General features: G+C 38.9%; 1 protein-coding gene across 2 annotated transcripts; it reads right to left on the reverse strand.

Annotated features, from left to right (window-relative positions):
* Positions 1–3,312: 3,312 nt before the first annotated feature.
* LOC141766133 (CD81 antigen-like) lies at positions 3,313–16,767 on the reverse strand. 2 transcript variants are annotated; one of them, XM_074632698.1, is made up of 9 exons: positions 15,480–16,526; positions 15,179–15,270; positions 14,855–14,969; positions 6,501–6,598; positions 6,339–6,413; positions 6,137–6,250; positions 5,939–6,037; positions 4,308–4,391; positions 3,313–4,176 (listed from the first exon to the last, which is right to left on the reverse strand). In XM_074632698.1, exons 1-9 carry the CDS (start codon positions 15,538–15,540, stop codon positions 4,111–4,113), a joined length of 804 nt encoding a protein of 267 aa, XP_074488799.1. In that variant the 5' UTR covers positions 15,541–16,526; the 3' UTR covers positions 3,313–4,110. The 2 variants fall into 2 exon arrangements, with proteins under 2 accessions (XP_074488799.1, XP_074488800.1); XM_074632699.1 differs by lacking the exons at positions 15,179–15,270; positions 15,480–16,526 and adding an exon at positions 16,558–16,767.
* Positions 16,768–17,470: the final 703 nt, after the last annotated feature.

A 17,470-nucleotide genomic window follows, 5' to 3' on the forward strand; every position in this document is an offset into this window, starting at 1 on the left:
AGATGAGTGATGCCGAAATATAAGGAGTTGCAGGTGGATATGAAGGTGTGGGTGAATTTCTCCGGGTCCGAGATATATAGAGGTATAGAAAACTGAATCTGGAATTGACAAAATAATTTATATGTTTGCCAAACTTCAATACCGAATCAAGCATGACTCAGAGATTTACAGCTCGTATGCAGGCCCGCCCCCATCAGGGGGGTCAAATGGTACAGGTGACCCTTGCCCCAAGGCCCAGCGGGGCTCCAATGCAAAGGTTTATAGTTGACCCTTAAATGAGATCAAGTACAACAATTTACTTACTAACCTATATCACTGACAATTCAAGTTAAATGTATTTACATGATAAATAAATGTATTTTTATAATTTATAATTAAAAAAACATCTTTCAACTTGTAATCTTTTGCATAAATTCATAAATAAATCAATACATAGGCTAGATAATACCTGGGATTAAAATCATGTTGCCTCTTAAAATGACCTCTTTTATTTCCATTGAATAAGAGTGCATTTATGTTTCTAGTAAAACAATACATTAGCCATCATTGTGACATATATTGATAAACCTTACAGTGAAGATGTCAATAAAGATAATAGATAAGGTCTAATGATTACAAAAGTTCTGATCAGTCAGGAATAGACTGGTTTTAAATACTAATAGCAGTTTACAAGCCTAATTCTCCTTTACAATAATTCACTTTACAACTGGGCAGGCAAACTCATTAAAATATGCAATAATTAAGATGAGTATATATGATGGCATAGTGGATGCCAGAGGAACCAAATTTGGGCTTTTATGATTTTTTTCTGAGTGAAGATACTTATATCATATGAAACTAGACGACCTGGAGTGGGTGTGGATGAGGGGCCCAATTTGGAAAGTCTGTCCCCCAGCGTCCATTGTGCCTAATGGCTGGCCTGCTCGTGTGTGATTGATGGTTGTCTGATTACAGGCTCCACTCTTCTGGGACCGCTCTCCACCAGATTTCTGAACCTGACCGCAGGGATTTGTTCCTCTTCAGCCACAAAAACATTAGTGGGGTCAGGCGCTGATGATACCTGGCTCTCAGTTAACTTTCCTGTTCATGCCTAAGGTGTTGGAGGTCAGGAGGTCAGGACTCTGTGCAGGCCAGTCAAGTCCTGTTGCATAAGTCTAAGAAAACCCCTCCTATACAGTATATTGTATATGGACCTGCTTTGTGCACGGGGGCACTGCCATGTTGAAACAGGAACGGGGCTTCCCCAAACTGTTGCCACGATGTTGAGCACAAAACATTATTGTCTAAATATCAGGACAAAGCCACTGACATGTATGTGTCTGTGTAATTAAATGAAATAAATTAATAATGCAATAGAGTCACATCTCGAGATTCATTCAGAGATCCTTTGCAGATACAGCACATTAAAGTTACAGTGGGTAGAAATGGAGCAAATATGATTTTAAAAAGTTATTTTTATAAAACAGTCACTATACCCTGACAGTAGTACATGAGACAGGTAATCTAAAAAACATCATGTTTCCTCCGGTGTCCTCCGGTGCTCCTAATGGCATCTACAAGATTTCACAGACCGGAGGAAAAACAACCAATCAGAGCCGAGCTGGAGCCTTGCCGTCTCTGAGCAGCTGTCAATCACTCGCAAACTCCAATCAAAAACTAGGCAGCGCTGATCAAATATGAATCAATATTATGTTACTGTAATGCCTATTTCTCTCGCCTCAAATGTTTTCAGAAACATCTTGTAGTGTACTGTTTAGCTGTAAAATAATAAAGTTTGTGACCCAGCAGCAATGTTGAGATCAATTGAGGAAATACCAAGCACCGTCCACCAGCCGGAGCACAGCCAATAGGAACGCACAATAGGAACGCTCTCTCTCTGAAATGACCTGTGCTTGACCAATGTCTCCCGTCACGGGCTAGATTTTCTATAGCCTGAAAACAGAGCCATGTGGAGGTGCAGAAGTCTGAATTACAATATGCTGAAAGGTTATTATGAAACTTTTGCCCAATGATGCCAAAAACACACAAACATTTCAAGGTCATTTCGGAGGCTTGTGCCGCTGTTGACTTGAACCGTGTTACACTGAGGCGTGTTTGTCTATCAAAGAAGAGACAGAGAAAACAAGAGGTAGAGGTTTCCTTTTATGTATATGTGATTCCACAAATGGAAATAGTAGCAGTAGTAATAGTAAAAAGTATCCTAAACATGTTTGTATCCTGAATGAAATTGGATCTTAAACACACAGGTGACATGGTTACATAAGAGCTGTGTCCCGTGATGAGAAAGTAAACGTGTTGGCAGAACAAACACTGTGTGAGTGTACTGGGTGTGTCTATTGCCACAGCACCAGAAATACAAGTCAGATGAGTTTTTAATGTATTCAAATGTGCTGCAGGGGGACAGACTGTGCTGGCTGAGCCGGAGGGGGCGTTGATATCACACCGCCCTCCTGTGGTGACACATAGACACTACTGTAGGCCTATGGGAAGGTTTGAAAGCAGAACTATCAGGAGGAAGGTTGTTGTACAGATTGAGTGGTTTATTGTAAAATAAAAAAGCTTATACAATATGTGTGCCTTCATTTAAAACAATCTCACAGTGACAAAAATTTTTAATTGAGTGTTTGGATTATTTGGATGTGAATTCATTCAACTCCTTTGACCCAGGGCCGGCTCTAACCCTTTTGTTGTCCTGGGCAAAATTCAGATTTGGAGCCCCCCACTGTAGGGTTAGGGTTAGGGTTCAAAACCCCAGAACCGTAGCCCCGTAAACTGAAACACACATCAGACATCACAATGGTTTTAAGACAAAAATTAAGATTTTTATTTTCATGAATAACTGTATTTATAATAATATATATAAACAACTCATCCCTGATATTGTTGGCTTAAAACTGTTTAGTCAGTCTCGCAAAAATGTACACTTTTATTAACAAATAAGTGTGGCCGGGCAGATGAAAAAAAGTGTGAGAAAGAGAGTTAAAGGGGTGAAAAGTGTATTTATTTATTTGTTCATTTGTTACCTCAATGCAGAAAATTAGGATGGGCGCCCACCGGCTTTTAAAAAAAAAAAAATTGAAATTGTATTTTTTCTTTTAGAGGGCAACCAGCGACTCCCAGAAGGTGGCGTCCTAGGTGACCGCCTATATGGCCTATGCCTTAAGCCGGCCCTACTTTGACCATCTGTGTGTTGCAGTGGTTCCCAACCTGGGGGCCGGGACCCTTACAGGGGGTCACAAGATGAATCTAGTGGGTCACAAGATGGTTGTAGGAAATAAAAAAAAAAAAAAAAACTCAAACTCACTCCACTCATTTGGATACACAAAATACTTTTATTTTCCTGACATTTCTCTATTTATTGCTCTCTCTTTTTTTTGTAAAATACTGCACTTTTACCTTTTCAAACTTCTAAAAATAATTCAAACAAAATAATATGAGAAGTGAAAATCACAATTTATAGACCTGGAACAAGAATTTGCTTCATCTTACGGAGTCACAAGCAACAATAAAAGGTTGGGAAACACCGGTGTAGTGCATGCTCCACCAATAATAAAAAAGAAAGAAAGAAAGGTGGCATAACTTATTAGCATTATTAAAAAAACTGGTTGTGTAAGAAGACATCACTGTCACAGAACTGGCACCAAGAAGAGACAGACAGTCATCTAAAAGACTCGTCATCCTGATAGTCATTAGAGTAAGACGGTCCATTACCTCAGACCACTGAAGCCCTGCTGCTTAAATTATATTATAACACTGTAACTCTGCAGCGAGACGCACCACACACAATCAATCAGGGAATACATGCACTCTCCTAAGTGTTATTAACACATGACAAGTATATATACAATTTATACATCCATTAAAAACAGCATTATGACCTCAGAGAAACATTTCACAACATACCACATGTATAAAAGATGTTGTGTGATAAATAAAGAAAATTATTGTGTAAGAAAGATGAGTGTTGATGGTTAACAAATATTAAAAACAAATTCTAATCTAGAATAAAAAAAACAAGAGATATCCATCTTGTTGTGTTATAATCAAAAGGAAGAGAAACATAATAAAATACTTCCATTAAAAGGCTGCTGTTGCTTGTTGGCTGGACTCCTAGTACGCTCCAGGGCTGTTACGGATCCCACAACAGAGCACCATGGTGAAGATCATCTCGAAGATCTAAATGGGAAAAGAACGGCTTAATTTAATATCACGGCTGATAAAAGCAGTTTAGTTTGAGGGGAAATGCTGGGCCATGATTTGAGCCTTATTATAACACACACCACAGCTGTGTGAAATATCCAACTCACCATGATGACAGCAACCACCAAGGCGGCCAGACCGATCAGGTAGAGCTTCTCCGAGAACAGCTCGATCAGTTTATCGTGGCAGCTCTGGGAGGAGGCAGAAAACTGATAAATGAGACGTTTTTACCCCTCACACTGTACACACACTGTACTGGATTACATGTAATGGAGAGCTGCTTCTGCTGTCAAAACAATATCAGCTGCTTCTGACTGCACAATTCTGAATAATTAATCATGTAATATGTTATCTATTAGCAACATAATACTATAGCAAGGAGTGGAAAAGGATAAAAGTCTTTATCGCTGGCGTTAGTGATTTGGATCAATATAGCACAATACTGGGTTAACTTTACCCAGTAGGGCACAATGTCAGGCTTCATATAAACAGTTTATTCCTCTTTTTAAGACAATGTTTCGATCTGTAAGAGCAAGTGGCAGTTATCAACTCAAATCTTTATCACCTGCTGGTCAGCAAACGGCGCTCACACTCTTGCCTGAGGAAGATCTTACAGATCAAAACATTGTCTTAAAAAGAGAAATAAACTATTTATTTGGAGCCTCTTGGTTCCTCTTCTGTTAACTTTAGTACCCATACAGGTAGAAAACCAGCCAAGAGTGTTGTTTTAACCCAGTGTTACTGTTATTTGTGGGAATGCTGACTCAGCATTCTTTATGAGACTTTATGTCTAAAGACTTGCAGCTTTAAAGGTTTATTCCACCCAAAAACTACTTTCTGTCTAACGAGTTAATTCATTTCAACTTCCACCTTTGACAATATTACAGTTTAGCTTCCTGCTTTTCTAGCAATGTATTTCAGCTCTTTTTTGGGATCATACAGTTCAGCTTTCAACTCTGCCAGTTTTACAATTCAGTTCCGTATTTTCAGCAATGCTTTGCAATTAATTTCAGCTGTCAGCATTCCCACCCATTTTCAGCAAGAAATGCCTTTTCTAGTTTTATATTACTGTTGGATTATTTACCAAAAGTAATATGGTATGGTTGTGAACTGTTTTCTTTTTGAATTCACATGTCACTATGTGTTACTGATTGTTAATAATATGTTTATTTTTTGCAGTTTCGAATGTTAATATGCACATCGTTTTGGACAATTAACAAACATTTGTGACAGTCTTGAGGTGAAATTTGATCTTTTTGTGTTCAACACTGGGTCCAAATACTCATATTTTAGTTTGAGTAAATAACCCAACAGTTCAATGTCAAAAAACAACACTAACACTGGGTCAAAACAGCCCATTGGTACTGGGTAAAGTTAACCAATTGGTCAAAACCGGGTCAATTTTGACCCACTAATACTAACAAAAATCAATCACAAAAACAATATAGTCTGTTAATAAACGTTCAGCTTTCATTCAGCTGTGTTTGTTCAGCATCCGGTTCGATGTTTTAATAAATTAATCCAAAGAACGATTTCAAAGTTCAAGTTGCAAAACCTGAATTTTAGATTTGTCCCTCTTTCTAAAGGTGCTAATAAACGGTATATTTCCGGTCTATTCTGCAGCTACTGAAATATATTTTGTTGTGTTTTGTAAGTGTGGCAGACAATTGCCAATGAAAAAACATTTATGTACCAGGTGTTGTGTTCAATGTGAATTTTAGTGAGAATTTGTGTAAACCTGAGATTTCAGGAAATCTTCAGCTGACTTTCTGGGACACAAGGTGCCGGCGACTTGTTTGAAGAGCGCAGTGTCGTCTCCTTTACCACAGCAGTCCAGCTGAAGGGGACACAAAGAAACAAGATGTCACTAACTCAACAAAACACAATAGACTTCTATAACAAAACAACGGTGAAGTGATTTTGCATGATGACGTACCGTAGTGTGGAAAACATCCAGCACCTTGATGGCAGAGTCTTTGCTGGGAGACCCTGACACATCAACAGCTTTGATGTACGCCGAGTCGTAGAAGTTGATCAGTTCTTTGGAGATCTGAGACAACAAACAGAGCAGGTTCACTGGAGCAGAGGTGCAAATCAATGCAAACATCAAATATTCAGTGTTTGTGCTGCTTACTTACTGTGTCCCTGTTCATGAAACCCCACATGGCTGCAGCCACTTCACAAGCGAAGAGGATCACCAAAAAGAAGAAGAACTAAAGACAGAAAATAAGGAAAGTTATTAATTTATTCAGACTCAAAGTATCCTGCTGGATAAAAGTGAAAAAAAGAGAGATACTCACCGTCCCCAACAGGCACTGAGATTCTTGAATGGCGCCGTAACAACCGAGGAAGCCCACGAGCATCATCACAGCACCGACAGCTATCAGTATGTACACACCTGTAAACACAGAGACAACAGGAATCTGTCAGTCATACAGGAGGATTTGAAGATCATCACTGCGTCCTCAGCACCACTAGGGGGCAGCAGTGTCAGAGCAGAGTGTTGACTAATTGATCCACATATTGTTTGGTAATGGACTTCCTGCTGGTTTCTCTTGCGTTCCCTGCAGGATGACATGACATTATTGACATCCTGGAGATAAACAGCAACCAGATCCTGAGAGAGAGAGCGAGAGAGAGCGAGAGAGAGCGAGAGAGAGAGAGAGAGAGAGCGAGAGAGAGCGAGAGAGAGAGAGAGAGAGAGAGCTGGCTCTGTTGAGCTGTCAGGCCAGGAAATGCCTTCTCGGCACCCCCGACCAACCCCCCACGAAACCCCCTCAGCACTGACCTCTGACCCCGAGCATTATCCTTCCCCAGGAAACAGAGGGAACCATGGGAATACACAGACACACACATATTTGTGTGATTAAACTGATATAAAAAGAAGTCTAAAACATTTCTGAGAACTTGAGCAACGTATTAACCTTTAAATAAAATCTATTTTTGGCCATCATCCATTATCCATAGTGGAGACAAAAATACCCTGGAAGTGTGCAACAGGCTCCAGAGCAGGTAGTGCTGCTGCGGGAAAAAGTCAATGAATAGCAATAAAGCTCCAGTTACAGCAGAGGTCTGGCTTTGGATTATGTTTAACGTAGCCTAAAGGCAAACGTTCAGGATACAGAGTGAAGGTGAAGAATAATATCTATTGTATTGGCTGTGTGGTGAGTTTAATTCAGAGTGCAAAGACGCACTTGGTGACATGAAGACGTTCATTACTCGCTATTTTTCTGAGCACTTTCTTGCCTTTATGGGGATCATGTGATATGATTGAAACAGCTACTAAATGGACCTTTTTTTCTGCCAGCTTCTGTTTCCCAGGTAAAGACTGAACTTTGAAACTCAATTTTCAACAATGAATGTGTAGCCTATTATATATATATATATATATATATATATATATATAGGAGGCCAACATACAAATTACTATAATCAGGTCCTTTTTCTTTCCATCAGAGTGATGACAGGGAGTGTTGGTGTGGCGCAGGTTAGAGGTTGAGTGGACCCGCTCCAACAGGAATTAATAAAACCTGCATAAATAAATTGCCTGAAGGAAATAACATTTCATTTTTTAGAATAATCTAATGACTTCAATCCATCCTCATAACCTCAGCAGATCCACAACAACCTCCCAACCCCAACACTAAAACCCATTACTCATTGTACTTTCCTTGAGTATTTCCATTTGATTATAAAGTTTAATAATATAACACATGATAGGCGTATAAAATACAATTACAAAATAAACTTTAAAAGATTAGACCAGTGGCTCCCAACATTTTTGGCCTCTTACAAAGAAAGTTAATCGGGGCCTCTTATCATGTTTCAGACGTATCTGAGGTTGTTAGCAATTCCACCAAATAGAAATTTTCCCTCTTCACTTCTCAAATTATTTAAATTAAGGGGATACATCGTTTTTCATGCACTGGTCATTTTTTTAGATTTTGGGCTATTTTGCTTCCATAACATGTCTTCTTTCAGATTAATGGAAAGAAAACATCCAAAATACACATTCAGGTGTTTATTTTACTACTTTGTCTGTTTACGTCTGTAGATTTCTCCTAAATTCACCAAAAGTTACCATTAGATAATGCCTCATTTGTATATTTAAATATAACATTTCAGAGAACTTGTAATACACAAAATAATCATCTTAATGTAAGTAATCAACTGGGGAAATTTCATGGTGATATCTATCAGTTGTTTTTTTTACACTATTCACCTGTAGTGTGTTACAAAATATATGAGCTTTTACAATACATATCTTTAAAGGCCGTTTTCTCAAAATGAGTTGTTTTCTCAGACTCTGAGCCAGAAATCTCCACTTCAGTAGCACTTACATCCACCAGACTTTCAAGTTTCATTTCTATATATAATCTGAAGGTTTTTACAGATGGGTTTGTTCATATATCATTCATAGCCTGATTTATATAACATGTTTTTCCTTAAAAATATGCAGAAAATTTATTTTTTAAATGGCTGTTGACAGTTTTTTCTGATTTATGGAGTGATAAAAAGAGATATCCAAAATCCCCTCTGTAGAAAGTGTGGACTCTAATATGTCAACAAAATAAAGCAAGAATTTTGAACCTGGCTTTATCCAATGTTCAGATTTATGTTCTGGAAATATATGCAAATTAGCGCACATTTGATAAGACAACGCATTATTTTCATATTTAAACATAACATTTCAGAAAACTTGTAATACAAAAAATAATAAGTAATCAACTGGGGAAGTTTCATGGTGATATATATTAAGTAATTTTTTTTACCCCTTTTCACCTGGAGTATCTCCCCTTAAATAATCAAGACCCCAAAAAGGTCAAATCCTTCAATATTTCACAGACAACTCCAAACTATGAATATCAATTTGTGTTGCAGCACTTTCATTCCCAACGTCGGGTCAGAACCACTCAAATAACCCACCTGACAGTATATAAAGTATTGCATCGCTACTCTTACTTAAGAAAAGGATGTGAATGCTTTCTTACACAGCAGCTTTTAGGAAGACGATCCGTTTCTGGGTTTTCTATTCTTACTTTCACATGTACAAAACGCACGCAGTGTCTAATGTAGCCTGACAGAGAGGTCTAAAAACGACAGGCAGTAAGAGACTCTGAAGGCCTTGAACACCTCACACTGTACCTCACATATCACGCACATCCCTTCCCCATACTTACATCTACACTCTCTCTTTCTCTGTCTCAACTCAACGCCCTCGTCCTTCATCTCCCCCCCTCCTCTCTTTCTCTTTCAGGTTTTTGTTGTAGAGAGAAACGGCTACCAGGGCCAGTAACCCGGCAATGCGGCAAAGCAGGCATTATTCCCACTGCCTTCCATTACTATGACAACAGCCTTTGAGGTTTGAAGGCCATTGAGACTTGAAGGGAGACAGGCAATTTTATACCACCGGGGAAGTTCATTTATTTCTTGTCTCCCAGTGTAATCTCCAGAGGGGGAGAAAAGGGGAGGTGAAGACGCCCCACTTGGACTTTTCTCATCCAGTATCTTAAATATAGAGCTGCGAAGTCGTGTTCACACAGTCGGAGCACGACACCACAAACTGAGATGAACCCAATCAAACTGTGTGATGATGGATAAGTGATGAGATGAGGATTAATTATTAAAAGAATCAATATAAACATTTCCTCCTGACATCTTGTTACAGTAACAGAAAGAGCAGATATGCATTGTACACTGTTTAGAATTTCCCAGTAAAGAACTGGCAGCAGGGTTGCCTTTATGCTACTGTAAAATTAACATTATTATACTGTCGCTGGAATTTACAGCTTTGTACTGTTAATGAAAAACACAGTTTGAACTGGTTTTTTTTTTAATTAATTTAACAGTATTTTACAGTTAATTTACTGTTTAAAGATACAATATATAGCTGTTTTTCACCTTTCTTTTACATTATCTTACTGATTTGTTTTAATGCACTATTTAGGTTGTATTTTTTACATACATTTTAATAAACATTATTTTTTGCCTAGATGAATAGACTTAGCAGGTTACAGACATAGGAATAGTCACACTAAATACAATTAAAGGCACTTGTTAGGAAAAAGGCTATAATAAAGTTGTTGACACTTTTCCCAAAATGTCTGTCTATAGCTGGCTACAAGCACAGAATGCAAACCACAACAACATGTGAGTGAAGAACAATAAAGCTAACTCACTGATTTTACAATCATGTACAATGTACAAGCCTCACATGTGCAGATCAGGTCCCAGAATTAAAACAATACTGCATGAAACTGTTACTGATGAGACTTTAGACAGTTGATCAGCAGTAAAGTGATGTTTTTTAAGAATGCATTATAGTTCAGTTAAAAAACGGCCTATGAGCGTAATTTAACAGGTTTTCTTTTGTATTAACAGTAAAGCACTGTTTTTAGCAATAACAGGTTAATACTGTTGAAATCCTGCTGTAAATTAACAGCAATTGTTTACAGTGTACCTTTAACAGTGAATATACGAAGTTAAAGTCACACAATATGTTTGTAGCCCACCTTACAGTCGCTGCAAAATTATTCAGACATGACTGAAGAGTCAAAGTGTCACTTGGTCTGTTAGCAGTGACGGCAGTTTAAAGGAATAGACCAACATTTTTCGGAAATATGTTAACTTTCTTGCCAAAAATTAGAAGAGAAGATCAATACCACTTTCATGTCTGTTTACTAAATATGAAGCTGGAGCCAGTTAGCTTAGTTTAGCATAAAGACTGAAAACAGCTGGTTTGGCTCTGTCCAAAGGTGGTGTAACTAAATCTGCCTGCCAATACCTCGAGAGCTCACAACTTGTCGTTTTTATACTTCCTTTTTTTTGTACACATTAAAACAACAAGATGTAATGTGTTAATTAATGATCTTAAGAGGTGCTGGGAGGCGGATTTTGCAACATGTTCTCATCCCAACTCGTCACATACTGACGCTTTGCCTCGCCCCTTGGCGTCACTTTAGATTTAAGCAACAAAACACTTTTTTAGGTTTAGGAAAAAACGACATGGTTGGGTGTAAAATTACTGTTTGTAAAGGGAAAATTAAACTGAACGTTGTGAACACGGGACACAAGCAGATTGTTAAGTGAAACTTAACAAACGGGACACAAACAGCGGTCTCCTGGATGAAAGCCCCGTGTTTGTTGGACCCATCCACCTCCCCTCCCACCTGCCCTTTGTGTGTTGTTTCACTGTTTAAACTTCATCACCACAGCACTTTCCATGAGCGTTTAATATTGCCACGGATGGGTTTACATCGTAGTTAATGGAAAGCCTGGTGCGTCTCCTTCCCGCGCTTAGGGGTGCCTTGTGCGGTGGTACCAAACAGCGACGGCCGTGATAAAGCGGCGGTACTTGCTCGTATCCTGTACAGATTGTAAAGGCCCCTGAGGCAAATTTGGGATTTGGGATTTTGGGCCATACAAATAAAATTTACTTGACTTGCCTTCATATTCACTGTACAGACATCAGAGTGGTATCCATTTACTCATTTTAGCTTTTACATAGTTAACCCCTTAAAACCCACCTGCTGAATTGGGCTCATTTCCAATCATATCTAATTTATGCATTTCCAAGACTGTTTAGGGACCAGAGTTTGCAGAAATATTCAAATACACCATTTTTAGAACAGGTGAAAATACCACATTTATACTACATTCTAAAAACTGCATGTTTTTGCCCCAAACTGCATGTGATTATCATAAAGTGGGCATGTCTGTAAAGTGGAGACTCGTGGGTATTCATAGAACACATTTTCATTCACATATCTTGAGGTCAGAGGTCAAAGGACCCCTTTGAAATGGACATGCCAGTTTTTCTTCACCAAAATTTAGGCTAATTTTGAAGCATTATTTAGCCTCCTTTCCGACAAGCTAACATGATTGGTACCAATGGATTAGGTTTTCTAGTTTCATATGATAACGGTACCTCCACTCTAACTCTGCTACAGCCTCCGAAAGACAGTAAAATCAGTAGTAAATCAATTTACTCATTTAACTCTCGTCAAGAAAGCAAATAGGCACATTTCCCCAAATGCTAAACTATTCCTCTAAACGTCAGTTAAAGAGTAGAAAGCTGAAGTGTGGAAAGGAAAGCAGTATAATTTTCATTTGAAGTGAGACAGAATCAGAGCTACTGAAGCCCCATAAACAGCTTTATTACTGAAATGTGTAGCAAACAAAGTTGCAATATAGTGACTTTAAAACCCACAAAGTCTTTGTTTATTATCATGTTTATTAGCATGTTTATTAGCATGTTCATGTGGGAGATGTTAGAAATTTCCTGTTTAGATAAATCTATTAAAGTATCAACAGAGCAGCTTTCAGCTATGAGGCTTCAGAGGAACTTTTATATCAAACCCTTCCTTCACAGTCTGCTTACCCACAATGCAACCTTCTTCTTTCTGCTATGAAATAACGCAGAAAAGTTATTCTATTCAGGCCGAGGCTCTGCATATATGCATTATACATACAGTGTAAAGCAACTGAAACATCTTGTGTCACACACTGACTGTATCTCAGAGGCCGGAGCACTAACCCCACCAGACTACTGACAACTGCCACCAATTATGATCCCAGGCGCTGGTTAAGAGGCAGCAGAATGTGTATTTCCAGCCTTACATAAATACCACTTTGGTGTGCCAGCATGCTAAAAACATCCACTCCAAACTCTAATTTGAAGGGTAATGTGCAGATGTACAAGGTTATTTGAATTATGCAAGGGCGTATGTTCAAGGGAGGGTACAGAAGAAAAAAGAAACAGTCCCTTGATGTTGCTTGGGTGGGCCTCTATTGCCGCCCTGCCTTTAAAATCACGAGTGTGCCTTTTCTTCTATAAAAAGCACGGACTCGCATTCGCTCTGTATACTTACTGAGGGGTAAGTACATGTATGGGACAGCAGCAGGAGCCCAAATGTAAATTAATGGGCTCACTAGAGGTCACCGCCACGACAAGCCAAGATGACGGACCTTTGAAATGTTTAAATCGAATCATGTATTGTAGGTTTCAGGGCCAATCTGTGGATTGGAGACATGATTTATGACTTAAGTTCATGTAGTGAACAGAACATAAAGTCCTGATTCTGTGCAACACTTTCACAAAGACATACAGAGAGCATGCTGGAGTGCATTAAGACGAAACTCAAAAATTCCTGAGGATCAAACACTTTAAAGAGCGAGCGACAGAAGGCACATGATGGCTTTATTTGTGCACCGTGCTCACTCATATGTCTCAACATCTGTCTGCAGCATCTGGCCTCTCGCTCTCAAAAGAACCTCGAGGCTGAAGTCATGAACATGTATCTGAGTTATAGAGAGCGTCACCTACAGTATATGTGGTCATTAGTGTCAGAGTGACAGGTGGGTAAAAACACTGAGGTATAGACGCCGCGGATTGACGCAAGTCCTGTTTCCTGGTCTTTGCTCAGAGGTCCTGGACTATTCCTGGACTTCACATGGTTTCCAACTAAGTGTGAAAGACATGGTGTTTCTGTCAATTAGTTAACTTTCATCACTCTGTTAACAGCCAGCTTCCTGTCATGTGGAGAACGAGGAATGAGGACAGATATAACAAGGAGTATGAGAGGAAAAATAGCTAGTGTCTCATGGAGGACGTACAGTTTACGCTTATGAGGAAATAGGTGGGACACAAGATGATGACCAAGCAACTTACAGGAGGTGGACAATTTATCAAGAACACATTTATATAGTAGCCCAGAAATAAATACTTAATTAAAGTTGTCGTAGTAGTCGACTGTTTAATATATTAGGGCTGTCAAAGTAAACGCGATAATAATTAGCGCAAATTCATTTTAACGGCACTAATTTCTTTAACGCATTAACACAACTCAGTTTTTAAAGCGAGAGTGAAAATATCTAAGGAATCCATTGGTACCAACCGTGTCATACTAGCATGACGGAAAGGAGGTTAAATCACGCTCCAAACTTACGCCAAACTTTGGCGAGGAAAAACTGGCATGGCTGTTTCAAAGGGGTCCCTTGACCTCTGACCTCATGATATGTGAATTAAAAAGGGTTCTATGGGTACCCACGAGTCTCCCCTTTACAGACATGCCCACTTTATGATAATCACATGCCGTTTGGGGCAAGTCATAGTCAAGTCAGCACACTGACAAACTGACAGCTGTTGTTGCCTGTTGGGCTTCAGTTTACCATGTTATGATTTTAACATATTTTTTATGCTAAATGCAGTACCTGTGAGGGTTTCTGAAAAATATTTGTCATTGTTTTGTATTGTTAATTGATTTCCAATAATAAATATATACATTTATTTGCATAAAGCAGCATATTTGTCCACTCCCATGTTGAGAAGAGTATTAAATACTTGACAAAACTCCCTTTAAGGAACATTTTAAACAGATAAAAAAATGTGTGATTATTTTGCGATTAACTATGGAAAATCATGCGATTAATCAATATTAAATATTTGAATCGATTGACAGCCCTAATTATATTGTATGATGTACTTGTTATTTTCGCCCAAAATTAGACCACTACACTCAGTGGACATTTAGCTCTGAAGAGTGAAACATTAACAGCTTTCCCAACCTTGAAAAATGAACCCAGTGATGTTTTCAAGTCTTCAAACAACGTGTGGAGTGATTGTGAGGCTCTACTGTTGATGGTGTGTACTCACTGATGTAGAAGGTGCCTGGTGCCTGGTGGCCTTCAAACTGGAGTATGAGGAGGTTGCTCGTTTGACTGTCATGGCGGAGCCACAGGGCCACTCCTAAGATCACACCTCCGGCGAGCTGTCCCAAACAGAAAAAAAGGTTTTAATTATTTTCTTTCATGTTTCTTTACTTTGGTGAAACCTCGGGGAGGATCAGAGCCAGAAGAGATGTTGGCATAAATATTAAAACAAACCTTTAGGTATAAATTTTTAAGACTTTTTTTTTTTTTTAAAAGACCCATCAAGAGGAAGTGCACAAACCCTGACTCTCCTAAGATCAAATCAAACCTTTCTGCTAGTGTTTCTCTGTGTGTTCAGCTGTGAACTGTCCACTGTCCTTCGAGAGAAGTGATGAAAGGACATCCTGACACCTCGGTGACCTATGACACAGACCACGTCCTCACCACATTGTTTAAAGCCAACTCACCAACTTTGTTATTCAACTTTATCTCTCCTCCATAATAAAGCCGAAAGATCCTGATAAATGTGCCACGTAAAAGCTGATTGAGCACAACTACTGACGGATCAGTGCCATTTATTGTTCACATGATGACGCTCTTTTTCTGTGTTTATATCAAGATATCTGCACCTTTAGTGCCATGACTGCACTCCATTGTTCTCCAAGAAACAGGAAACTGAATCTTCGACATGAAAAATAGCAAAACGAGGAAGAGAGAGCTCAGTTCTTACAATGACAGGCACAGCAGCAAAACCAACAGAGGAAGCACTCCATCAATTGCGGCGTGTCCAGGATGTGGTGACTTATCTAAAAAAAGATGACTGCTCTGTACGGACAAATGGAAATTCACAAACACGTAGGGATCAATTCTGTAGTGTGCAAGGCCAAGAGGGAACGCACGAAGTGGACGGCACATCTGCAGGAAGTCTGATGTGATGTAATGAAGTGTAAAAAGCAGACAGGAACTACTGTGGCAGGTCCCTTATCAACAAGACGGACAGTTCAGTTTGGGTGAATGTGCAATAAATGAAAACTAAAACTGCACCATGAGATGAGGTGATTCCTGATCTCTTAAAAGGTTCAAAGGCAGCACATGCTTCAGTCTGGTGACCAGGTAGGAACAAAGGAAATGTCAGGAGGAAAACAGCTCTCCCCCTCCCCCAGAAACTCTATTAACCCTGTTCAATCCCCCTTTATGGGTGTTTCATCTGTGGAGAACCAGACTCCAAGAAATGACGAGAAATCACCCAATACTGAGGGGAATTTAATTCAGTTTTCCTTCAGAAATCAGTGTGTGGCGTATTTGAATAATATGAACACAAGTTAAATCAAGGAAACGAGAGATCTAAAGCAGAGTTAATGTGAGAGACATGCTGGAGGGAAAAAAAACAGTATAATGCCAGAGAAGCCCACCCAGTGTGAAGGGCTCCTCACAGCCACCTTGCACAGTCTGGTGCTCAGCCATGCAGAAAATAAGTGTTGATGAAGAGCATTTCAAATCCTGCCTCTTCTATGGATGCTGCTCTCCTCTCACAGACACAGCAGCAGAGTGAATACAGCAGCAAGGCGGGGAAATTGTCCAGGATTTATCATCATGTATTAAGCCCACAGATTGTAAACGTGCAGCAATCAAAACAAGAACCAGAAAGTTTTAAGAAAGCAGAACAATTCAAAAGCAACTTCAGAGTAAAAAATATATTCAACTCACCCAGAAAATGAAATTAAAGAAAAATAACATATATTTTATGCATTTCGTGCAGCCCGCCACAACCATGTTGCCAGATTTTTTATCAGCTTGTCCTTTTCCCCCTTAAATCAAACACTATATATGTGTGAGGTCAGACTACTCTACTGTCCCAGCTCAGTCTCTGTAGGACTTTATTCAGGCCAGTTGGGGTATAAACGCCTCTGTGCTGCAAACTCCTCCTTTATAATCCAGAGTGAAAACCGAGACGGAGACCTTCCCACCACCACCAAGTGGAGCAGGAGACAGGAGAAACAACAAGCTCCCCATCCGCAAGAGCACACACAGAGAGCCCTACTTTGTTCCTCTGCACGTTTAAAAATGGGTTATTATGGTCAGATGAAATATAGGGCAGAAACCCACATGTTTTTCCTGCAGGAAAAGGAGTAGAAAGAAAGAAAGGAAGGAAGTGGCCAAGGCCTCAATCCTCAATCTTTTAATAATAATAAATCCATATTTTAAAAGTAAAAACACACATAGTGGTATAAGACATCATAGCACAGGTCTACATGTGTGATTTTTTTTTATTATATAAAATATAATATATAATAATATAATACTTATTATATATATTTCAATTAGAAATATGTAAAATAAGATATAAAATGGCAATAAGACATCCTTCATCCGCGCCAAAAACTAAACCCTCTTTCTTTACTGTATGGCCGAATTTTCTAGAGGCCTATTCTTAATCTGTTGACAAAGTTTTTTAAGATCTTGCGTTAATTAACAAACACACAAAATATAAATGGCACTAAAAATGACATATTTCTGTATGTATGTATGTGTATTTGTATGTATGTATATGTATGTGTATATGTGTGTACGTGTGTGCGTATGTAGGTATATATATATATTTTAAATGTTTTTTATTTAT

The sequence above is a fragment of the Sebastes fasciatus genome, chromosome 4 (genome assembly GCF_043250625.1).
Source record: "Sebastes fasciatus isolate fSebFas1 chromosome 4, fSebFas1.pri, whole genome shotgun sequence".
Taxonomy (NCBI): Eukaryota; Metazoa; Chordata; class Actinopteri; order Perciformes; family Sebastidae; genus Sebastes; species Sebastes fasciatus.

What these genes read in the sequence shown, in the direction of transcription:
- LOC141766133 (XM_074632698.1), bottom strand. Translation starts at nt 15,540, where the DNA reads ATGTCGAAGATTCAGTTTCCTGTTTCTTGGAGAACAATGGAGTGCAGT. An exon ending in GTGCAGTCATGGCACTAAAG is followed by an intron (nt 15,271 to 15,479) that starts GTGCAGATATCT and finishes TCTGTGTCATAG; the next exon opens with GTCACCGAGGTGTCAGGATG. An exon ending in TGGTGGTTGCTGTCATCATG is followed by an intron (nt 4,177 to 4,307) that starts GTGAGTTGGATA and finishes TTTCCCATTTAG; the next exon opens with ATCTTCGAGATGATCTTCAC.